At 58.0% G+C, this 24,012-nt stretch overlaps 1 protein-coding gene across 2 annotated transcripts in view; it reads left to right on the top strand.

The window, feature by feature from the left end:
* Positions 1-24,012, top strand: part of LOC107150872 (c-Maf inducing protein) — a 199,920-nt gene that overhangs the window by 73,426 nt on the left and 102,482 nt on the right. Inside the window, exon 1 of one of the 2 annotated variants that reach the window (XM_015496024.2) lies at positions 105-598. The exons of the other annotated variant lie outside the window; for it this stretch is intronic. Within the exon in view, the coding sequence (XP_015351510.2) occupies positions 272-598 (327 nt within the window). The 5' untranslated portion in view covers positions 105-271. Of the gene's footprint in view, positions 1-104; positions 599-24,012 lie in introns of those variants that run through there. 2 annotated transcript variants of the gene reach the window in all.

Below are 24,012 nucleotides of genomic sequence, written 5' to 3'. Positions count from 1 at the left end.
ATCTTGGGCAGTAACACGATCATCTGATTTTTTTTTATCCCCACAGGCAAGTTGATTCCTTCTAAGGTCATTAATTTTATCTGTATCCAGTGGAAATTGTGTTCATTTCAAATTAAAATAAAAGTAACAGTGTCATCTGCTTCTGCAAACCTGATCTATTAAAGCTGATAAAATCAGGCTGTTTACAAGTTCATCATGGGTCAAACAACAGTATTTATATTCACATATACAGGAAATTTGATTAGGTCATGCCGAGGAAGGGCACGTACTGATGGGACGTGATAGGCCTGGATTCAGGCAGCAGGGTCTCCACTTGGTCTCGAGTGTTAGCTGGGGATATCCCTTTTGTGACGCAGAATCTTGCAGCAGAGCAGTTGGTTGTAGCTGCCTGGGAGAAAGAAATGCTTGGAGCAGGGATTTCCCAGGCAGGCCTCTCAATTGCTCAGAAAAACACTGGTGGGATGTTTCCAGAAGGCCAGCAGTCCCAGGGCTTGTGGGAAATGGTGAGAAGGTTATAACAGGCGTCTGGGAGTCCCCAGTGGTGGCAGTGGCCGGGGCAGCTGCGAGAGGCCTGGCTGTTGAGGGGGACCTGGAACAGGTATGCGGGGCCCAGGGGAGGGGCGCCCCTGAGGACCATTTAGGAAGCCCAGGCTGCTGAATCAGGAGGAATGTGGCAGAGCTCCAGCCTCCATTCAGTGTCCTGTCCTGGCTCCATTGCTGATCCTGACCGGGACTACAGGGCCACAGGGCCACAGCTGCTTCTCCCCTCTTCCTGCACCCTGAATCCCTCACCTTGTTCAGCGGTGGAGTTCCATTTCCCTCGCTCAGTGGGGCAGCCGCCTTCTCACTCAAGGTGCATGCTGTTCCTGCTGAGGCTGACCTGTCACCAACCTCCTTCACTCCACCTCCGTGGGGGACCTTCTGGGGTCCTCCCTGCCCCACCTGGGATGGGACAGATGGCTCCCTTTCTGGGCTGTGTTATAGTCCCAGTACAGTTCACATGAAAGAATCGTTCGTCTTTAGTTGTTCTGTGTCTCCCTCTGCCAGGTCACGAGCCTGCACTCACAGGTCTGTTCCCAGCTCTGAGCTCTGTGCCTGGGTAGAGTAAGGAGTGTCCACCCTGCTGGTCCCTGGGCCAGCAGGGAGCAAGGGCGAAGCGGCTCTCTAGTTGGCAGAAAACCTCGGCCACCCGGGAGGTGCTGCTGCATGCTGCTTCTGAGGGAACTGGCCAGAGGCGCAGCATCTCTGGACACTTGGAGAAACAGTAAGGGCTGAAGGTCGTTGGTCATCCACAACTGAGCGGCCAGCTGGGTTGACCTGCACATCTGAGCCGATGGATGCGCCGTTTCAGCCCTGCCCACTGAAGGTTCCGTCCCTGCATGCCGTTGGCCCGCCCCATCCACTTGCTCGCCCTGGCTCGGGGAGCCGAGGGCCTTTCCTTTGTAGCCAGGTATTTCCTGTTTTGAGTGTTGTTTTGAGTTTCAGCTGCATGCTTACCAGGCTCCCGGCTTGTTTGTTTTGGGTGCTGAACTTCTCTGTTAAGTCTTGTCTTGTTGATTAGAAAGAGTAAAACTCAGCTGTTCACCTGACGTAGGAATACATTCTTGTGCGAAGGGATGCCTTACAGAAGTCCATCTCCCCTCCCACCCCCGCCAGCCCTGCTCCTTCCCCACGTCCCTCCGTCAGGTCTTTCTCTTTTGTACTAGAATCCTGTACGTAAGGGCTGCAGGGGTCCGGTCGCCTGTGTGTCTGCAGGTTGCTTTTTCATGCAACAAGACTTTGAGATATGTTCGTGCAGCAGAGCCTCGGGAGCCCTGCTGACTCCCCTCGCCCGCAACCTGTAAACAGCAGGGGACCCACCGAACAGAGCCTGCCCGCTACCTGCCATGAGGGACGCCCACAGCCTGGGATGCCCACAGCCTGGGACTGGGGAGACACCCTTGAGACCCCCATGCTCTTCCTCGAGTGGCCTGCCAGGAGTCAGTTGGGTTTCTTCCCAGACCCGATTGTGTCCAAGGCAGTTGTCACTGTGACCACACAGTTACCTGGGGTCACTTCAGCTCATGGACTGTGAGTGTGAGGAGAGCAGTTGTTTCTGTGAAAAATCGAGGGGAACGCTGAGGAGGGTCCCCGCAGCCTGTTGCAGTGAGAGGACGGGGAGCAGGGGAAAGGGCTGGGTGGCCCCATGGCCTGTGAGGGGGCCTGCCACGTGCCATGGACTGCAGACTGCGAGTTGTCAGCAAGGCATTAGGTGGGACCATGCCCAAGGACAGAGCGGACTTTGGTTGGAGTGGGGTGCAGGCTGGAGAGCAGGTGTGGACTCGCAGCTCTCTGTGTGTCTCCTCCGCGTTTCCACAGCCCTCTCCTGTGAGGGCCTGGGGTTCGCATCTGACCCCTGGACCTGCTGGCTGTGGCCCTGCCTCATCCCCATGGGACTCATGAAGGCAGCCCTTGCCTGGGGCCGTGGGGGACAGGAGGGCTCTTTCTCATGGAGCATGAGTCTCCCTGGGCTCCTGGATGTGGGCCTCAGGTCCCTGGGTGGATCTGCAGCTCACGATTGGCTTCTCCATTGAGGAAGGTGCTGAGTGGGCTGGTTTTGAAGTCGAAGACTCCCAGGCTCCCTGTGCCCACGGCTTCTTGCCCAGCAGGCATTTCAGACCCAGCCGTGTGCCGCGTACCGCATTAGGCTCTGGGGTGGGCGGTGCGTAATGTGGGGGCCTACTCTTGAGAGGTAGGTAAAAATTCTTCATTGGCAGAAGAGGCTGTAATGGTCTGATTTTCTGGGCCCTCATCTGAGGTTCATGTCCTCTGTCCACACCAGCTTGAGCTGCCATAAGGAAACACGCAGGCATTTGCTTTTCAGCCCTGGAGGCTGGGGTCCCAGTTCCAGGTATGAGGTTGCCCACAGTTTCCAGCAAGAGCTGTCTTCCTGCCGGGCGTGGTGCTACATGCTTATAATCTCAGTAGCTCAGGAAGCTAAGATAGGAGGACCACAAGTTTGAGGCCAGCCTTACCAACTTAGTGAGACCCTGTCTCAAAAAATAAGAAAAGGGCTGGGGATGTGGCTCAGTGGTTGAGTGCCCCTGGGTTCAATGCCTGGTTCTCAAACAGCAAACAAACAAGCAAACACACAAACAAACACCTCTCTTCCTGGCTGCAAAGGACACTACCTTCTAGCTGTGTCCACTCCCGGCAAAGAGAGAGCCCTGGTCTCTAATTCCATCATGGGGCCCCACTCTTGTGGCTACTTGTAACCCTAGTCACCTGCCAATGGCCCCACCTCCACATACCATCCCAGTGGAACTTAGGACATCAGCATACGCATTGAGAGGGATGGACACAAACATCCAGTCCCCAGCACCACCCCAGCTTGGAGGAGCTGGGGAAGCTGTGTCTCACAGTGGGGCTGGGGTGGGAGGTATGTGTTGACCTGTGGCTTTGTCTCCGGGGTGGTGAATTCTCTCCATCCAGGCAAGAGGTCAGTTCTGGAGTTAGTTCTACGGTCTCTGCAGAAGAATGGTGGTCTGACCCCCACCCGCAGGAACCTGGCAGTAGGATGCAGGTCTGGCCTCCTGGCACCTCTGTGGTTCTGCCAGCTGCTTGTTGTGTGACCTCGGAGAGGTTGCTTCCCTCCATAGGTGGCTGGGTCTGGCTTGGGGAAGCTGGAGAAGTTCTGAGATGGCACAGAGTGGTCTTTGTGACCAATTTTATGGCCGTTTTTGCCCTAAGTCTTCCCGGTCATATGCCATGCTGCATGACGGCCAGAGAGCCCCCTCCATTGGGTACAGTCGCAGTACCCCAGAGGTTGCCGCCTGTCCTAGGACATTGCACGGCCAGCCGTCCCCACCTTCAAGTTCACAGCTGCTCGGGACCTGGCCACTGTCTGTGTGGCCTGCTTTGATGCTGAGCCAGCTGAGCAGGGGAGGGGGGTTGTGGGGTGGCACCTGCTCTTTAGTTCACACCTGGGCAAGTCACTCCCTCTTGGTACCTCAGCTCCCCACCACGAGTCACGGTGAGGACAGGCCATGCTGCTGCCTTGACACAGCTTCTCGGTCGGATCTGACAAAGATGGGGCTCCATCATCTGAGTCGAGGAGAAGGTCCTGCTTGGCTCAGGAGTCTCTCCTTCCAAGGAAATAACTATGTTTGACTCATTGGTTAAAAAATGGACTCCCACCAATCCACTCTGACCTCTGAAGTCCCTTCAACGTCATTCCCACTTCTTTTCTTTCCAAAGAAGAGTGTTTGCTGAGCTGATTACTGGTGTGAACCATATTGCAAGGGAAAAGGGTTTGTCTTCTTAGGAAAGTGTGACTATTTTAGGGTGCTTTAATTTTCATCCACCTGGTACAAGAAATCTTCATTGTGAACGAGCCTCGTTGGGGTACCCATTCCTTTTTTAGAACAGCCCCGTAGCTCACGAGAGAGGGAGGGTGAGAGGTGCCAACACTGGAGGTTGCCCCTCCCTGATTATGCTACCCTTTGTGGGGGCTCCCTGTCTGTGCCCGCCAGCTCCTGCCTGGGGCCTGACTTCCTGGAGAAGACTGTCACTGTGCACGTGTCTCTTTTAAACAAGGGGAGGAAATTCATCCCCAAACAAGATGGAGGTTGGACAGTTACATAGTGAAAAAGATGGGGTTCTCATCCCAGAGCCTCACTGCATGCAGTGGTCCTGATACACAGTGGCATCAGGGCAGGGGATCGGGTGCTCGTGGGCATGCGGGGACAGCTCCGCCTCTGTGCCACCTCCTCTTGGAGCTCGATGCCTTTGTTCTCCACGCCCCACTCAAGGGCGTGTGTGTGCACACGCATAGGGGTGTGCGTGTGTGTGTGTGTTTTAGTGTTGTGTGGGCATGAGTGCATGTGTGCACAGTGTGGAGCATTGCATGTATGCACATGGATATTTTGTGTGTACATGCACACGTGTGAGGAGGGTCTATTTGTGAGTGGGTGGTGTTTGTGTGTGTTCACGAGTGTGGAGGAAGTGTACATATGCCGTGTATGTGTGCGTGTGCGCAGACACACATATGTATGGAGGGCTAGCTCCTGGTCTCCAGCGCTGAGTAACTTTAGAAGTGGTGCTTAAAACCCTCTTGTTATCCACAGCTCAAAGTTCAACTCCTCATTTTCCGGGCAGAGGCTGAATTTGGCACAGACTCAGTCTTTTCAGTTTCATCTCCTGCCAACTTCTAACCAGGCTCCCTGTGCCTCAAATGACCTTCTCCTGTTGCTCGGAGAGCCCTTGGTCCTGTGCATTCCTAGACCTGGCCAGGGACCCTTCCTTTCCCCGCCTGTCCTGGCTCATTAGCTTCTCCAGTCCTTTGAGATAGACTAACCATGGGTACTGCTGTGGGGCTTAGTGTGTCCCCCATCCCAGGGATCGCTGCACCGCGTGCAGACAGACACAGACTAAGCTGTCTTATGTGAGCAGCACCTGGCAGAGGCGTGAGGCCAGGCTGGGCAGCCCGGGGAGCAAAGCTGAACTTCCATGGCAAGAAGCTTGGCAGGGGGAGGCTACAGCTGAGGTGCCCCCAATGATGGTGGTTGGCAAGTGCTCCTCTGTACCCTGTGCAGCCTGGGAGGCAGCGCTGGCTTCTCCACTGACAGAAGGGAAAACAAGGCTCCAGGTCACAGAACTGATGCTCACTGCAAAAACCTCTCGACTGATCTGCTTCTATTTGGGAAACCAACCTTCCTTGGCACTGTGCCCACGTCATGGTGGCTTTTGAGCTCCAATGCCCAGCCACCTTCCTTGGGTGAGAGCCCTGGGGCCTTTGCTCCGGCTTTCCCTGTGGGGTGCGGATCTGGGTCTGGCTGAATGAGAGCACAGGGTCCTCACGTGTCCATGAGAGAATTCCTAAATTTGTTTCAGGCGGTGTCACTCCCTCACTGGAGGCATATGTAGTGAACGCAGGAGAACCCAGCGTGACCTACATTGGGAGGAAGTGGGACGGGGCAGTGGGCGGGAGGGACACAGATGATGCGCGCAGTGCGTAGCAGCGCCAGGAGCAGAGCAGCCAGTAGTCGGCATGAGAGGCATTTGATATGAAGACTCCAGTTCCTTCCTAGGAGTGGTGATTGCTCCCCAAACCTCCCAGGGGCCTGCCACCTGAGCCGGGGCAGGGAAGGGGGAGCCTCCATCTGAGTCGAGAAGACTTCTTGCTCGCATCTGGGAGAGAGGAGCGCAGAAAGGATGCTGGCAAGAGGAGGAGCTGGGCTGGGGGCACATGCCCAGGTCAGCCAGAGTGGCCGTTCTCGTCCATCAGGGATGTCCTGAGGCTTGGTGGGAGGGGCGGGTGGGTCAGCTAACTTTCACTGGGGTCTGTGCACCAGGCACCTAAGAGACACTGGGTTGCAGTGGTGAGCAAGGTCAGCAGTGCCAGCCATCCTCCAGCAGCTGGATACCAATGACTGCAGCATGGTGACCGGGGACCACACAAGCGCTGTGCACTCATGTTCCTCCATTCGCTCCCCCACGGTAGCCTCGAACACTTGCCGTGTCTGAGCACTTCTCTTCCTGGGCTGTCTGGTGTGGTAGCCACTAGCCACACGGCTGTGACAGTCTCATTAAAGTGAGACAAAGCTAAAATGCAGCCCTTCAGGTCACAAGCCGCATTTGGAGCGCTCAGGCCACAGTTGACTCTCATGTTGTACTGCACAGAGCTAGAACATTCCATCGTAGTGGAGAGGCCCCGGACAGGCCCCCGCCACAGGAAGCTCATGGTGTCGTGTTGGGGGAAGACCAGCGTGTGTCTCCGTGCAGCGCAGGGCAGTCTGTGCCTAGTCATGGCCACATGGAAGCTGGCCCGCCATCCATATTGGGCCCTGGGGACAGAGAGGGTTCAGCATGGTCCAGCCAGGGAAAGGGACAGCACACTGCACAGAGGCAAGAACTGGTTCAGGGTTGGCCTTGGGGAGGAGCCAAGAGACTGTAGACCTTGCATGTGTTCCTGTGGCCAAGACCGTGGGCTTCATCCAGCTCCGCATGAGGCTCCGCGTGGATGGCAGGGTCCTCTGCTGCCTCGAGGGACAGAGGGCTCACCATGTTCCTTTAGCCCTACTGGTTGGATGTTGTTTCTTGACCATCTCTACCCTCAGGGATGCCAGGTGGTGGTCCCTGAGCCAGGGACAGCCCGCTTGCCGGAGAGTCTGTTTTTCTGGGCCAGAGCAGGAAGCTGGCTCTTGGGGGACAGATTCACCCTTTTGGAAAAAGCTGCAGCAGGTAGACTCAGGAGTGGAGAGGGAAAGGAAGGCAGTGGTCTGCAGAGTCCGAACGCGGGTGTCTGTCCACCAAGGAAGCAGGTTAGGAGCGGCCCCTCCTCCCGGCGCACAGCTGCACATGGAGAGCTGGCTTGTAGTTTCAGGTCATCAAGAGGCTTCAGCATCTTCGTGGCACAGTGGGTCCCCAGGGTAGGGACCAGCTTGTCCTTCAGGCTGGTACCGTGGGAAAAAGGAACACATAGGGATGCAGGCAGTCTCCAGCTCTGCCCTGCCTGAATGGCACCTGAGCAAGACATGGCCTCTGATCCCAGCCTCCTCTTGCCACAACACAGTTGGAGATGATGACCACGGCTAGCATTCACCGCAGGCATCGCGCTTCACACGGTACACCAGAACCTCTTCGTGCCAACCACTGACATTGGAGCTGGGTCACTCTTTATCACAGGGTATTTTGCACAGGTGGGGCATTCAGCAGTGTCCCTACCCTCAACCTGCTAGAGGTCAGCGGCACATTCTCCTCCCTCATTGTGACAGCCAAAAATACCTCCAGAACCTGCCAGATGCCCCCGTTGAGAACCAGCCTTTATACACCTTGGCCCGTTTATTCTTACAGTGCCCCGTTTTATAAGACGAGGATCCGACTCGTGTGGCTCCCCCATTGGCATCCGGAGTTAGGTCTGGGTCTGTCTCCTGGGCCCGCACTCTCGGCCACCAATCCTCTGCTATTTCAGTTTAAAGGAAAAAGTACTGCCCAAGGCTGGGTATAACAAGTGGCCAGGCAAGGGGCTCTTTTGTATTTTATTTATTTTTTTAGTACTGGGGATTGAACCTGGGGGTGCTTAACCACTGAGCCATATCCCCAGTCCTTTTTATGTTTTGAGACTGGGTCTTGCTGAGTTGCTGAGGGCCTCGATTAGTTGCTGAGGCTGGCTTTGAACAGGTCATCCTCCTGCCTCAGCCTCCTAAGCAGCTGGAGTTAAAGGCATGTGCCACCATGCCCGGCTGGAAGGGGCTGTTTTGATGTCAGCATCGAGACCTTAAGTTCAGGGGTGCTGGGATGAAATGGGCACAGCCTCTGACCATGAGCTGGTCTCTGACTTGGCACCCGGGTGCCCAGCCTGGGCATTGAGGGAGCCATTTGTTCCTACATGGCAATGATTAACCCAGCTGAGCTAGTAAATCTTTTGATAGTTAGAACTTTACCCTGGAAAATGCCAGCCTTGCAAATATGGCAGTTTGCCTCCCATCTGCACCGTCTTCACTGGACTTTATTACCAGCCAGGTCAGCAGCCAGTGGTGTGGAGGGCCCTTGGGAAATTGCTCTCAGGCCCATTCCTCCTGCTTTCCCTTATCAGCCCTGATCTGTCATTGCCCCTAGGAAACTGTCCTTTGTAGGGCGTCACCCAGGACTGGTTGTGGTGTGCCAGTGGTGTGTTCCTCATGGGGGGATATCAGGGAAGTGGCCCAGAGCAAGGTCTTGGTGGTCCTGAGAGTGGAGCAAGATCTCATGTCTGCTTATTTGGCTCTGCAAGCTGCTCAATTGATGGCCCCGATGGCAGGGGCAGCAAGGACGGTCAGCCTGTAGCGGGCCTGGCTGCCCAGTGGGATCCTGGATGCTGGTTGGCATCCTTGATGATCATACAGCCCCTTCCCCTCTATGTTGGGAAGCCCTGTGCGTGCGCACATGTGTACTTGTGCATATGGGAGAGTGTGCGTGCGAATACTATACGTGCACACATGCAGCCTCTGTTCAGGCACCTGTTTACACATGTGTGCGGGTAGGCGTGTGTGTGTGCATGTTTACACATGTGCACACATGTGGTGTGATTTTGTCCCTCCTCTGTAGGACGGAGGCATTACATGCTGAGCACTAACGTGCCCTTGGTGGGTCTCCCTGGGTGCTCCCACACTGTGGACACAAACACTCGGGTGGACAGCAGCCTTGCCTGCTACCTGCTGCGATCTGAGGCTGGCCCTGTGGCTGCCGAGCCTCGGGCTTCTGCTCTGAAATGGGAGAGTTGGGACAGCAGCAATGTGGCGTTGTGGTGAGGGTTGTAGGTCGCTGTATGTGCACTGCCTTGAGCCTGGCTCCAAGAGGGTGGCTGTTGCCGGGTCCCCCCAGCTCTGGGAAGGTGTGACCTTGTTCCTGGGGGTACAGGAGGGCAGCAGGGGTTAAGCTGCTTCCTCTGCCTGTGTCTGTCTTCTCCTGCAGCACTGGACCAAGGGTATAGACGGGCTCCATCGCATCGGTGAGTCCACCTGGCCTTGCCAGCAGGGGAGGTGGGCCCCAGCGGGCCTGCTTGTGCTTCTGTAGCTTGGCTGGTCAGGGAGAAGTCCCAGGCAGCTGAGGTCAGGCTCCACTGAGCCTGGTGTTTGCCTACAGTGGTCATATGCTACTGTTTTAGGGAAGCAGCACCCCTTTCTTGGTGACAGCCCATGGTTTGGCACACTTGCCCAGGGGACAGAGAAACCCTGACCCTGTTTGTCCACCCCAGCTTCCTCAGGTGCACCAGAGAGCTCCCAGCAACACGGCCACGGGAAGTCAAGAGCAAGGGGGTGTTTTCTTTGCCTGCTGCTGTTTTCTGATTAGTCACTCCCTGGTCATTAGCAGGTGACAAATGGGACAGGAAAGCTCTGAAAATGCCCCTCGACTTCATAAAATCTTGGCCACACACATGGCGGAAGGGGTCTGGCCAGGATCAGAAACCCGAGAAGACATTTGAGGGCCCCAAGGTGGATGCTCTGAGGACCAAGTCACATGGGGTGTTGAGGCTGAGGCTGCAGGTGCACCCCCTGGACGTGGGAGTGTGGGGACCTGCCCCTTGTCCCCTTTGCCTATACACTGGAAGAAGTGACTTCCACTCCATGGTCCTTCAATGACCGAGACCAGCTTTCCCATCCCAGGCACAGGACTCTGGGGACGTGGCAGGGTGTCTGTGACTGAGGTAGCATGTCCTCCCAAAGGTGGCTGAGACCCCTGTAGTGGACGGCTGTTGTTTCCATAGTTAGGTCTGTGTGTAGCGTCAAGATGGGTGGGGTTCTGGTGCTGTGACAAAGGACTCCCCCGTCTGGAGACTTCAGTTTTCCTCTCGCTCGGCTGGCCGCGCCGCGGGCCGTGTGCAGGGTCCGGCAGAAGGACCGGAGTCACTGTGTCTGTTGCCACTTCCACGCGGAGCCCAGGCTCTGGTAGTTGAGTCTTCTGGCCTTGGGGGTGTGACTCACATCCCCTCCTCGAACATTGTTGGCCAGAACCCAAGAGTAGCCATGGCCTAGCTTCCCAGTCCTCGTGTACCTGGTAGGAGATGGGAGCCCCAGCGAGGTACTCAGCAGTGACCCGCATATCACTGGGTGGCCCAGGTGGGCTGATGGTGCTGGAGAGAGGTCCCAAGAGTGTCCTGCACGCAGTAGGGGTGCAGGCTTCCTAGGCCTAGGCCTGCTATTGCAAATCTCCATACATTCACTGACTTAAAACCACACAAACACCATCTGGCTTCCTGGAGGGGAGACCTCAGGACGGGTCCTCTGGCTCTGGCTATACCCAGGGAGCGAGCAGAGCAGGGCGGCTCATCCCTGGAGAGTCCCTTCACTTTCTTCCAGCCTCTGGAGGCCCGGAGTGCTCAGCTCCTGGCCTCTTCTTCCTGCTCCGGACCACTCGGCCTCTGTGCCCTCAGACCTGCCCTGCACCTCCTCCGATGAGGGCACTGGCTGGAATAGCCACCTGCTGACCAGACTCGGTCCCATCTCGCCCTCTTTCACTTCTTCCACCTGAAAAGTCCATCTGGGGGGCTGCTCCTCTGCCCAGGGGAGAAGCCACGCAGCCTCTCCTCTCTCTCCTCCTGCCTTCCTAGCTCTTGGTTCCTGCCAGGCACTGGCCTGGGGCTGTGGTGGAGCCACAGGGAGCTGCAGTCTGACCTTCAACAGACGGTCCAGGGCAAGAGTGAGGAGCGTTTTATCAGGCAGCCCAGGAACCAAGGGGGACAGGAAAGGCCTTTCAGGACTGGGGGAGGGAGAGTTGCCGGTGGCTCAGGGACTAGAAGTCACAGAGAGAGTCTGCTGCACTGCTAGGTCCCAGCACCCTCAGTAGCCTTACTCTGTTTCTGAAAGTCTCTCCTTGCTTCTGTCAATCCTGGTGGCGGCCACCCTTGGCACTCTGGAGGGGGGCTGGGATGGCCTCCTCCTTCTCCTAGTCTGGCCAGTGAGGGAGGCAGGCCTGAATGAGGCAGCCTGACTTGGCTGCGCCGGTTGGGAAACCGGACCCAGGATGCATTTGCAGGAGCCGCAAAGTTGAAGGCCGCCGGGTGGGCTGTGGCACTGGGGAAGCGCTGGCTCGCAGAGCCTTCCTGTCTCCAGACCAGAAAGGGTGGCTGCTCCAGACTCCGCTGATGGGGAGCATGTATTCCAAACAAACCCCACTGCCTGTGCTGGTGCCAGCCCTGAGCAGGGGAGGCGGCTGTGACGCACCGCAGCTCCCGCTCGGTGGTGGGCAAGGTTGCTCATCCAGGGGAGAGAGACCTCTGACTGCAGCCCCGAGAGAGAACTGAGCAGCTCCCCAGCCTCAGGTCCCCGTTCCCCACAGCCTGAGAGGCCCGTGGGTTTCCTCTGCCATGCCCTCCACCCTTGCCAAAAGCAACAGAGGCAGTGTGGCCAAGATTCCTCTCTGCAGTGGAAAACTCAAAGGAGGAGGCATGAGCTTCTAATTAGTGAACACGGATGGACGGCGGGCGGGCAGGGAGACCACCCTCGGCTCCCGAGCGGGGAGCGCGGCCTGCTGCAGCCCTGGATGTTGTGCGCCCACATTCCTTGGCTGCCCAGCACCCTTTTAGGCCAGAGCCGAGGTGCAGGTGTTGCCAGTGGATGTGAGCAGGAAGTCGCTGTCCACGCCAGTCAAACCCACGGCAGGGAGGCCTGGCGCCCTGCAGTGGACAGCGACAGGACCCGTCCTTTCTATTCAAGGCATTTAGAACAACAATTATTATTAAATATTTATCAGTTGTTTTCTAAACTAAGTGAAAGTAGAGACCCTAGTATACAATCAGTGCTTAATAAGTGTGCATTCAGTCCTTTCTTTCTTGTAAGAATTGAATTTTATCTTTGAATTTGCAAATTCCAGGTGTGTAACTTAGCATCAGAGAAAGCACTGTCCTCCTGGGAAGGTGTTCCTGCCGGCCGTTCTGCTCCTGAGTTTGGTGCAGGGGAAGCTGAGGAGGGGGAGGACCCAGGGAAGTCCCCTGTGTCAGAAGGCTCCGCAGTGGAGGTGTGATTGGTGATGGATTTTGCAGTGATATGTGATGATAAACGTGCCAGCTGTTCCACGCTTTCCGCAGCTGTGCCCAGGGCTGACATCAGTGATCAAGTGCTGCTGTTTCCTGTTGAGCCCAGAGGCAGCTGCAGAGCCCTTCACCGCACACCTAAGGATGGAGCTGGCGGTGTCTCCATCGACTCTCGTTCACCTTGACCTCCAGATTTCTCCTTTCTGACTTGGGCCTGTGACTTCACTTTCTCGTTCCTCCCGTCACTCTTGTCAGAGTTACCATTCTTCTCCGCGCCCCCCCCGCAGTGTAAACCTGAGCGTGGGTTCCTTGGATAATCCTAAGGTAGGCTGGACTGGGGGGCCAGCCACAGTGCAGAGCACCAGTGCAGTGTCCACTGGGACCAGGGGTACTGAAGAAGTTCAGGGCAGCTTGCCTGGGTCCTCCACAGGTGGGAGACCTAGCCACCTGAGCGTATGCCCAGGGACACAGAGTGGGGGTTGTCTCCTGGCCCTGGGTGAGCCCTCCCCTGCACACCCTTCCCGCCCTGTGGCCTCGCCTCTGCAGAGAGCCTTCCCAGCCACGGGACCGTCGCACACCCACAAGGCCTTATCTCAGGTCTGCAGCATCCAGCAAAAAGCCAGAGGGATCAGAAAGCCTGTCATTTCCCCCTGTGGAAATCCACAAGAAATATTTCCGATGTTGTCATAGCTATAATAAGCACCAGGCATCATCCAGGGAGCAGAAACGTGACTGAGCACTGGGAAAAACAGATACCCGAGGTCTTTCCCCCCGAGTGGGAAATCAGGATCCTCTTGGACTCAGCTGGGGACACTTTCTTCCTTTTGTGTTTGGCTTTGGTGACACACAAAGATGGTGACCTGCTCCCTGGCCAGGTGTCCTCACAGACTTGGTGACATCATTGCCAGGCCTCCCAGGGAAGTGGGGTCCCAGGCAGAACCCCAGATGGCTCTGGTAGAAAGGGCCTACTGGACGGGGGAGCAGATGGAGCAGGTGCGGGGCTGAGAGCCAGGCTCCGGGGCCCCTGGGGCTCACACTGGGTCTGTCTGCAGCTCACAGCCTCCTCTTGCCCTGGCCTTGCAGAGAGCAGGGGCACACCTCTCCTCACTTGTCCACGTCCGTGTGCCTGAGGGCACCCTGCGGCATCCTGGCCTGGCCAGGGTTCCAGTCTGAGGAGCAGCCCCGCCCTTGCCTCCAGCTTCCACCACAGAGGGGGAGCCCCACTGGAGCCCGTGGCCTCCGAGGGCAGAGTCAGAGCGTGCCTGCAGATTCAGTGTGGTGCAGCTGAACTGTGCTGCCTCCTTTGGTCACATATTGAACCTTTGCTAGAACTTTCCATGGATGAGTAAAACTAGCTGTAGGGTAGAGACCGAAAATTAAGATGCAAGAAATGGGAGCTCTAGGGGTAGTTTTGGTGTGCGCCTGTGGGGCAGGGATGCCTCTAGCCTCAGGTCAAAATCTCTGCCTCCCAGACCTTCTGTCCTGCCTGGGGACCCGAGAGTCCCCCCTGCTTTGCTGTGTCCAGCCGTGCACTCCAGGCTCGGGGGAGCCTGCTCGCCTGCCACGGGAGCAATCGCAGTCTGTCCTGAGCAGTGATGTTCCCCCTGCATCTAGGTCCCTTGTCTCTAAATTGAGCCAGTGCAAAATGTGTTTGGCTTTGGTGACACATAAAGATGGTGACCTGCTCCCTGGCCACAGAGAGCTGTGACGATGACAGCTGGGAGCTGCACTGTGGTGTTTGGTAAGTGCTTAATAACCAGGAACTCTTTGGTGGCACATTCACTTGTCTTACAACCTCAGTCTGGTCCCTGCCAGTGAGAGTCACCTCCTCTCTGAAGCCATTGTTTCCCTGGAAAATGCAGGCCCCATTGTCCCTGAGGTCTGTGGAGAAGAGGAGCAGGCCAGGGACCTCAGGAGGGAACAGGCCACTCCCAGGCCACAGTCACCTCCTGCGTCATTAAGGAGCTTCTTCTGTACCCGTGGGGCGGGGGACGGGTGTCAAGCTGGTGGTTGTGCCTGTTGTGAGAGCAGGTGTCGGTGGCTGTGTGGGCTTTGGGGCTGCGGGCGGCTGTGGACGCTGCTCTGGGGGCCAGGGCACACCTTCCAGTTGAGCCGGGAGCAGGGTTGGGTGTGGCTGGGTTTTATTTTCGTGCATAACTGCAAGTGGCCTTGCTGGATCAGTGACCGTGAAAACGTCTTGAGAGACCACCTGATTTCCACACAGTGGGACCTCAGGCGTTCCCTCTAATGACCTGCGCAATGCCAGCATCCCCAGTGTGTCACTGCTCTCTCAGCAGTGGCCCTCCCAACGGGCATGAGAGGCACTTCTCCGTGCTTCTCAGCTGCAGTCATGGAGTCAGGCAGAATCATGGGGACCACCCCAGAGGGACGGGGTGGCAGTTAGTGTTTGATGGGGACCGCATTTGTGTTTGGGAAGACGCCAAAGTGCTGCAGGTGGACAGTGGACGGCTGCAAAGCCGTGTGCGTGTACCCAGTGCCACTGGACCCACGCCCGAGTGGTGAAATTGCAAACACAGAAAAGTCGCCACGTAGGCCACCCGAGCAGAGGGACGTCCTACCCGACACCTGGCGCATGCATGTGAGAACCAGCATGTCCTCCAGAAAGGGTGACCAACACTGTGTGGGACCCTGGGAGGGACTCGGGACAGGAGAGGTAGCTGGGGAGAGCCAATGAAGTCCACACCAAGGCCCAGTTTGGCCAGTTGTCACGTACCAGTGTTGACTGGTGGGTTGTGACAGATATTCTTGGTCACGGGCGTGGTCACACCGGTGGAGACTGGGTAGGAGGACTGAGTTCCCACCTCTACAGCTTTGCTGTGAACCTAGAGCTATTCTAAAACGAAGTGTAGTTTTTGAAAGGAGGAAGTGGCTGGCTTGAGGGATGGCAGTGCCTGCTCCGGAGTGTGGAGGGAAGAGTGTGCAGGGTACAAGGAATAGCAGGGAAATGGCCCAGAGTCCAAGTGCCATCTTGGCACATCTGACATTCTGGAAATATGGAATCTCTGCCTTCTTTGCTTTTCCAGCTGAGAGAGTATTCTTAGGGCCTGAAGTTGTCCCCCACCCCAAGTGCCAGCACCCTGTTACTTCTTCACTGTGCCCTTATTACTGTTCTCTTTGTGAGCAAAATGCCTTTACTCCAACAACAACAACGAAACCCAGAATTCCTCTTTACAGGGGATAAAGCCAAACCAAGCCACTAGAAATGACCCCTGGAAGACTCGACTCCTTCCATTTTTCCTGAAGAACCTAGATTGTGCTGAGACCAGAGCATTGCGGGCTGTGGGTGTGGGCTCTGTCCTGCGCACTGTGGGAGCAGTCCCCTGGAAATGACTTCTGAGTTGGGACCCAAGGCTGGGAGAGGCCAGCGGATGTAGCGGGGAGGACCAGGGCACCCAGCCTGCCAGGGAAAGGCCCCCTTGGGGGGAGACAGAGAAGAGCAGCGGGTCTCAGTGGGACCAGTGTGCCCCCCAGGGAACTTCTGGCAATGACTGGCAGCATTTTAAAAAACTGTGGTAAAGCACACATAGCCTCAAATTTGCCACGTGTTGACCATGTGAAGCGGACAGTTCTGTGGCACTAAGTGCATTTCCACTGTGGCACAGCCATCGCCGTGTCCATCCCAGAGAGCGTTGCATCTTGCAGGACTCAGACTGCCCGTCACACACGAGCGCCCTGCTCCCTCTCCTAGCCTCTGGCCACCCCACTGAGTTTCTGCCCCTCTGAGTAGGTGACTCCAGGCCATTCATGTGCAGAAACACATGACCCAGGTCCTTTGTGGTTGGGTCCTCCTGTGACGTTCCCAGTGCTCACGTGCTGGGGCTTTCTTCCCCTGTCCAGTGCTGCTCCCTGCGCCGCAGACATCTCCGCTCACCGTCTGCGGATGAGGCTGTCCCCGCCTCTGGGCTGTCCCGGGCAGCACTGCAGCGAATGTGCCCGCGCAAGTCCCATTGGTGAGGTACCCAGAAGTGGGACCGAGGGCCAGGTGGTGATCCAGCTGCTTCTTACAGGAGCCACACTGTCCCACAGCAGCTGAGCCATTTTTCGCTCTTCCCAGCAGCAGGCAGAGACCAGAGCTGCTGCTCAGCCCCTGCAGAGCCCAGGAGGCTCCCGACCACGGCTGCTCCCTGAGGGGTGTGGACTGGAGGGAGTGGGGGGCAGAGGAAGAGAGCAGAACGGGGTCAGAGGGCGGAGCCTTTTCCAGAAGGAGGGATGACACGGCTGCAGTTGGCTCTTGTCGTGTGTCCCACGGTGCAGACCCCAGAAGCAGCTTTCTGGCCTTGTCTCTCAGCCCAGTGCCCCGCAGGCTGGCAGTCTGACGGGCGGCTCACAGTAGGCCCGCTTCCTCTGCTGCCCGCAGCAGCCTGTAGATCCTGGTCTGATTCTCCCCAGTGTTTGCTCCCTGAGGTACTTTGTCCTTTTTAAAGCGAGATGTAAACACTGGCAGCCAAGCCCAGCAGATAAGGTGACCCGGTAAACACAGGGCCCTCCCCGTGGAAGCCAAGTTGCCGTGTCTGTGCATGATCGGGGATTACCCAGCAACCAGGCCGGAAGCTCTCCTGCTGCCCTGAGCCACCAGGACTTCCTCCTTGTGTTGGGGCTTCCGGCTTCTGGCACCCATGGGCAGAGGGTGCTGGGCAGCAGGAGAGGGTGGTGTTTCTTTGTGTGTTGTTGAAAGGAGGGCCCTGGGCCTGGCTGAGTGGACCAGGCCATCTGCTCTGCCCAGGGCCGGTCCTTCATCTGGTCAGGACAGCGGAGAAACAGTGGACAGACGGGTACACAGTACCTCGGGTGGTCCTAGGAGGGCTTCCAGCCGAAGAGGGACGCCGTCTTACTGGCTTTAAAAAGCCAGCAGCTGTCTTAAGCCTTCAAACCCAGAGCCATGGGGGATGTGTGGCACTTACATTTAAATTAACCAAAAAGAAGCAAAGTTAAGAATTCAGCTCCTCCGTCATGAGAGGCCCATTTCAAGTGTTCCCTCCTTGACCCTGACAAAGAATGTGTCTGCCATGTCAAAAGGTCCTCGTGGACAGTGTGGTCTACCTGGGGGTAGTGTGGTGTCAGGGAGCCTGCTGGGGGCTGTTGGATGATCCAGGAGAGATGTGGCGCCCACACTCAGCCACGGTGCCGGCCACCTCGGCCTCTTCCTGCTCTGGGCTGTGCGAGGTGCACACGCCCGGAGCTGCCGTGGTGCCGTGGGAAGCGTGGCGTGTACATGCTTGGTGCCTTCCACCAGCCCGGTGGGGTCCACCAGGAGCTGCTCACCCCTGCCTCGGTTTCCAGACCCGCGGTGATTCATGAGCCTGTGGAAGCTGAGGAGCTTGGGTGCAGGCTGAGTAGTTTAGGGCCAAGCTCTTCCCTGTGCTGCTACCTGGCAGTTGACAGGGACCCTCTTCTTAGAAGAGCTGGTCTCTCACCATAGCAAGTTGCATTGGCGCTGCCTCTTGCAGACTCTGGACTCTTATTATCATGGGGCTTTGTAGTGCAGAGATGAGGGGCCCTGGAAAATAGATTGATATCTAGAAAAGCGTCCTGCTGGCCATCGGTGCCATCCTGGCCGGTCCAGCACCTGCAGGAGCCAGCCCTCCGTGGCAGACCTCACTCTGGCTCTACGCTGCAGCCCAGCCGTCTCCTGCTGCTGGTGCCTGAGCCAGGCCTTCGGAGCCCAGCATCCTGTGGGGTGGGCAGCCGAGCCCCAGCCAGGGCCAGCTGGCCAGCTGCTCAGTCTCCCCTTTCTGTTTACCTTGTAGCTTTAGGACAGATCCATAGATTGTGGTCGGAGAAAGCTGGGGTGGCAGAAAGAAGCAGGTGGCTACTGACAGCACCGTGGAGCCAGGTTTTAATTGGTTGAGTAAATCTGCAGAGGGGGAGAGAATGTGGCCCTCACTCAGGCCAGGAGGTTGGGCAGCCTGGCCCTGGTCAGCACTCACCGTGTTTCCTGGGAGCTTCCCTGAGGTGTGCTCTGACCACCCCCAGAGACTGGACTTGAAGACGTGTGTGTGCAGCTCTGTGTGCGTGTGTGTGATGCTCTCAGCAGAAGTGAGGCCACAGAGCCGGGAAAGAGGGACCTCTCCTCCTGTAACGGGCTCTGAGCCCTCCCTGGCACCCACTGGGGTCATTGGCAAGAGGGATAACTAACAGGGACAAGGAGGAGCAGCAGAGCCAGCCCCTGCCAGCACTGCCATGGCCTCTCTAGGGAACCTGCACCCGAGCGGGGCTGTTGGCAGAGGTGGCAGGGGTGGGTCATCTGATGCCTCCCACCCCAGGGGTTGTGCTTTCAGAAGCTGGTCACCCCCGAGGGACATGGGGTGAACGGAGAGGCCTGTAGGAATGATAGGACGGGTCCAGGCTGGGTGCTGTGGCCATGGGGAGGTGCTGGGAAGGAAGGCGTCCTCCGGGCAGCGAACACCCGGGCAGGAGGGTTCTGCAGAGTGGGTTGTGGAAGGGTGGTGCTCTGATGCGTGGCCAAGGACTGGGCCACTCTAGGAGGAAGCTCGAGATTTTGGGCTGACCCTAGGGCTCAGTTTGGGGAGCAGTGTGTGGGGGCAGATTACCCATCACCAATGCGCTCTTTCAAAGTCCCTCCTTGGATCAAGGGATGCCCTACCCCCAGGGGCAGGGTGCCACTGTGAACCTCAGCCCTGGGCTGGGCCCAGTAGGGTGGGGCTGGATGCCTTCAGGCTGCGTTCTCAGAGGGGCCAGCCTCCCCGTCCTCACCCTGGGGTACCCTTAGAGATAGGCTGCTGCCAGTAACTTCCAGTTCCAGTGCCCGGCACAGCAGCCCAGCGCAGAGGGCTGCAGGAGGGCCTGTGACCAGGACAAGGACGGTCCCACTGCCCCCTGCATTTCTGCCTATTCCTCTGTCCCCTCATTCCGAGTCCTGGCCTGCAGTGTGCTCCAGCCTGGACGTGGCGGCTCAGCACCAGCAGGCAGACCTCTGATCTTTGTTCCTCTGAGTTTCCAGACCCCCAAGGAGGGACCCATTGTGGCTGGGCTCTGGCAGACGTCAACCAGGCAGGGGCCTGGTGTCTTAGGGCAGCCTCCTGGGTAACTTGTCATGGCCCCACAGACCACAGGGTGGGGGGAGCTTCAGAGGGGACTTTGTAAGGGGAGGGGGACAGACAGTAGCAGCCTGCCACCTGCTCACACCCTTCCTGGAGGACCCTCAGCCCTCATCAGCCCTGCGTGGAGCGGAGTGTGGCTGCCTCTGGGACAGACTGGCTCTCACCCATCTTCTCCCTGGGAGTGGGCACACATCAACAGGGTGGACGTGTCACTTTGTCCCCTCCCTTCGGGTTTCAGGACCACAGCCAGAGAGTCCACTCTGGACACACAGCCAAGTGGGAAACTTCAGTGAGACACTCCAGAGACGGCAAATAGCTGGTTCTTTGAGGCTGAAGCCAGGCAGCGGGGGGCCTGGGAGACCATTGCCTGTCATTTGTTTGGACAAGCGAGGCTTCTGCCACTCTGTCTCGGATAGTCCTCGGGAGACAAAGGCGCTTCAGATGGGAGGCTGCCCTCTCCTCCAGAGGGAGGCGCGCCGGTGCGGCTGGGTGCGTTTGCTTCCAGATAAAATTATGTGCTTGGGGTTTGGGTGGACTTAGACCTCATTCATGCGCCTCTGTTTGCCCAGCCTGCCAGGCCCTGTACCTGGTCTCCCGGCCTCCTGGGGACGGGTTGGGGCCTTGACGGTCTTCCAGGGAGTGCAGGGGCAGTATCCTCCCACGCACTCTCTTTCTCAGGCTCATGGTGCTTACCCAGCGGAGGCTGGGCAAGGAGACCCAGGTGCTGAAGCCCTGCACAGCTCAGCTTGGTACCACAGCCTTGCTGTGTGCTCTGGGCACATTTCGAGAGCATTCTGTTTCCTCATACAGTGTGGCTTAGGTTGCCTGCCTTCTGGCTCAGCAAGGTCCACACATGTGCTCCTACATCAAGGAACCAGTGGTTTTGCTCAGTCCACCAAAAGTCATGAATGAGAATGTTCAGAGCAGCCTTAGTCATACCCAGCCCAGAATCGGCAGCATCCTCTGATCTATCCTTGGCAGAACAGATGAACCAATTGTGACCTAGTCACACAATGGAATACTATGGAGCAAAGAAAAACGACACATCCCGCCACACTGCAGACATCACATTGAGTAAGACACAGTGAGCACACACAGCATGCGTGCCTCATGCCAAGTTCCACAGCAGGTAAATACAGGTCGGAATAATGGCCACTTCAGGGCAGTTGCTGGGAAGGGGTGGGAGGGAGCTGCATGGTGGTCATATGTGTGCACATGTCAGCCTGTGTGCCACCTTCTGCGTACAGGACCAGGTGGAAGTAGCCTGAGTAACTCTGAACCCTGCCCTCCCAGAGAGAAGGACCCTCAGCCACAACTGTCCTGGGTTGCTCAGAACCCGCAACCATGCTGGAACCCCAAATAAACCCCCCTGCTGGACTGGAGCGAGCAGAAGCCGCTCTTCCTCTGCCTCGCTCCTGGGCCACACTGCCAGGCCCTTCCTCCCCTGCCACACCTGGCACCTCCTCTGCTTCCTTGTCCCCGGAAAGCTGGGGCCAGAGCACCTCGGAGCACTCATCCTGGGTGCGGGTGCTGTGTGCTGCAGGGCTGCTGGTCAGCGGGCAATGGTGGGTAGACGGGATATGGAGGCTGAGACGGGGGGCCAGGCTGCCTTAGACGGACCTCACACCAGGGTTCCTTGGGCTGTCTTTGCCCTTTCCTCAAGCTCCAGGGCGGGCGGGGACTTCTGGCCGCGCACCCTTGGCTCCGACCGTGGCTGTGGTGGGTCAGTACAGCCGGCCTTTCCCTCATTTCTGGCTTCGTCTTCTCCACTGCCTCTGGCCATGTGCCTGTCCTCTGTCCTCTGGAAGTAGGCACCAGGAGGGAGCTGTCCCCAACCCTGTGTGAGGAGCCACTCTGCAAAAGCCCAGGGACCCGTAGCCATGGGTCTCCCATCGTGGTGTGGCTGAGACCCAGGACAGGGCATGGTGCCTTGGGAGTGAGTCACTCTCTGTGTGCCAGGCAGGAGCTCCTGGGGACAGGGTTGGCCCACGGAGTGAAGGCCTGGGGAGCAAGGTGCCTGGCCATCAGGGGCACAGGGAGGAGGAGAGCGGGAACTTTTACCTTGGCTTCTCGCTCCCGAGGCAGCGAGCAGGATCGGCCCCGCAGATTGGCAGCCGCAGGCAGGCGCTGCCGGGAAAGAGAGCCGCGTTGGGCTGCGTGACAAAGCGACCCTCGAGCAGGGAGGACGACCCGCCTCCCCACAGACCCATCCGAAAGGCATGTGGTGGCCGAGCACAGTGCCAGCCGCTGGCCAAGGAGGGGTTAAATGACATTGGTGGGAAGAAAGAGGGAGGGATCAATGAGAAGCAGCCCCCAAGGGAAATGAGGGCGCTGAGGTGGGGGCGTGGAGGTGCCTCCCAGGAGCCCAGGAGCCTCCCCTGAGCAGAGGCCTGGAGGAAAGGACTCCACGGTGGGTGTCCCTGCCGCAGAGCCGGCGCGGGCTGCACTACAGCCTTGCCCTTTACGGGGAAGGCACCTGCAGCGCCTGGCGGACACTGCCTTCCAGACATGCTGTCCCCTCCCTAGGACGGTGGCCCACCACGCTCCCCTTCACCTCTCACCCCGGCCAGCTCATGGGCACCTGCTCTGGACCGGCCTCTCTCCGTACCGTGTCAGTCTGAGCACTTCAGCGCCCTGCGTCGTGGGTGGGAACGGGGAGCACAGTGGCCCAGGGGTCTGGGCGAGGTTCAGCATACCTAAGCGTTCCCCCCCACCCCCATAGCCCATCCCAAAGCCCTTGCGCAGCTGTGCCCTGCCTCTTCCTGCTCTCAGAGGAGCTGGCCCTCAGGTGATGCTGCATCTTGTCTTCAGTTTTACCTTTCAGTGGCCGTGACCTGCTGGGCTGGTGGACAGGATGGTCCCTCAAGGAGGTGGTGGGTTACAGAGAAGATGACATCATTTAGCTCATTGGGATGAATCATCTGTAGGGTTAGAGCCTCAGAGCAGCTTTCTCACAAAGCCTGGGAAGCCTGCAGAGCGTCTCCCTCCCCGCCCCCCCCCCACCCACACACACACACACACTCCTCCCCTACATCTCCCTCCACGCACACACATGCACACAACCCCATTTCAGAGAGAGCAGGCAGGAGTCAGCCTGGGGCAGTGGTGAATCTGCTGTTGGGGGAACAGTCTGACTGGCCGAGCGAGGCCCCTGCGCACAGGCTCTGGCAGGGTGGGCTCAGGTGACTCCTGCAAGCTGCACATGTTCCGCAGCCCTGCCACTTCTAGGGGGGCGACTCTGTCAGGTCACGGAGTGTTCTCATGTCAGTTCCTGCTCTCCAGAGTGTGCTGCGGGGCGTGCTGGAGTGCAGGCAGCAGTGCTGTCTGCTGGGGGTGCACGCGGCCGTGACCCATCGCGCCTCCAGCAGCCCTCACTCCCTGGGCATCCGTTCATCCAGGGTCCACCGGGCCTGTCCTAGAATCTTCTCTTTCCCTCCCTCCCTCCCTCCCTCTGGGGCTGTGGTTTGGGGGAGAGGGGACATCTGCCCACCATGCCCTCCTGCAGAGGGCTTTGGCTGGATTCTCACTTGCTGAGTTTTGATCCAAGGTGGCCACACTTTTTCATCTTTAACGAATCACCACTCACGTGGCCCCTGGTTTTGTGTGGCCAACAGGGGCCTGAGAAGACCCACTCCTGGCGCTCGGGTGTGGGCTCATTTATGTGCATCCTGGAAGCCACCCTGCTGCTCAGTTGTCAGCTTGGAAGAATGACCTGGGACTTTAGGAGCCACCATTCTTGGGACACCTGGAAGGGTGTTAGGCCTGCCCACCTCTGGTGGAGGGCCTTGGGCAAGCACTGACTGGTCTGAGGAGCGCTTCTGTGCCTGCTGACCACAGTGCCTCCCCCCGACCCGGCGGGCGGGAGGTTGGTTTCGCAGAGGCTAGACCTGAGAGGCCCCCAGTCAGCCACACTCTACTACATCAGGCCTGGGCTGGCCCTGCCTGGCCCGGGCAGACATGCCCCACCCCAGACACTCCCAACCCAGACAAGCCCTACCCCAGACTGGGAGAGTCTCCACAGGGACCCTTCTTCTTCCAGGCTCCCTGGTGAAACGCTGTCCCGATTGCCTGGGGTTCTCTGAACACGTGGCCATCAGAGCCACCCTTGCCTCCAGAGGTCTGGGCTCTGCCCACCTTCAGGCCTGCAGGTATCACTCCGGCCATAGCCACTGGCAGCCAGGGCCACTGTCCTGAGCCCTCCTGTGTGCCCCTGTGTCCTTGAAACCACCCAAGTCCTTTGGCTTGAAGGCAAGATTGAGGGCACCAAGGTTGGATCTCATTGAAAAGAGGGTGTTATTTGTGTTTTTTAAAAAATTAATGCGACCTGTTAATTTTATTGGAAATAGCTTTGTGGGTTGGGGCCCCGGGGTGGGAGGAGAGTGGAGGGAGGAAGGCTGGGGTCGGCGTCCCCATACTTGCACTGAGGGAGGCGGGGGGGGG

The sequence above is a fragment of the Marmota marmota genome, unplaced genomic scaffold (assembly GCF_001458135.2).
Source record: "Marmota marmota marmota unplaced genomic scaffold, marMar, whole genome shotgun sequence".
Classification (NCBI taxonomy): domain Eukaryota; kingdom Metazoa; phylum Chordata; class Mammalia; order Rodentia; family Sciuridae; genus Marmota; species Marmota marmota.
This window is presented reverse-complemented; position numbering and strand designations above follow the sequence as displayed.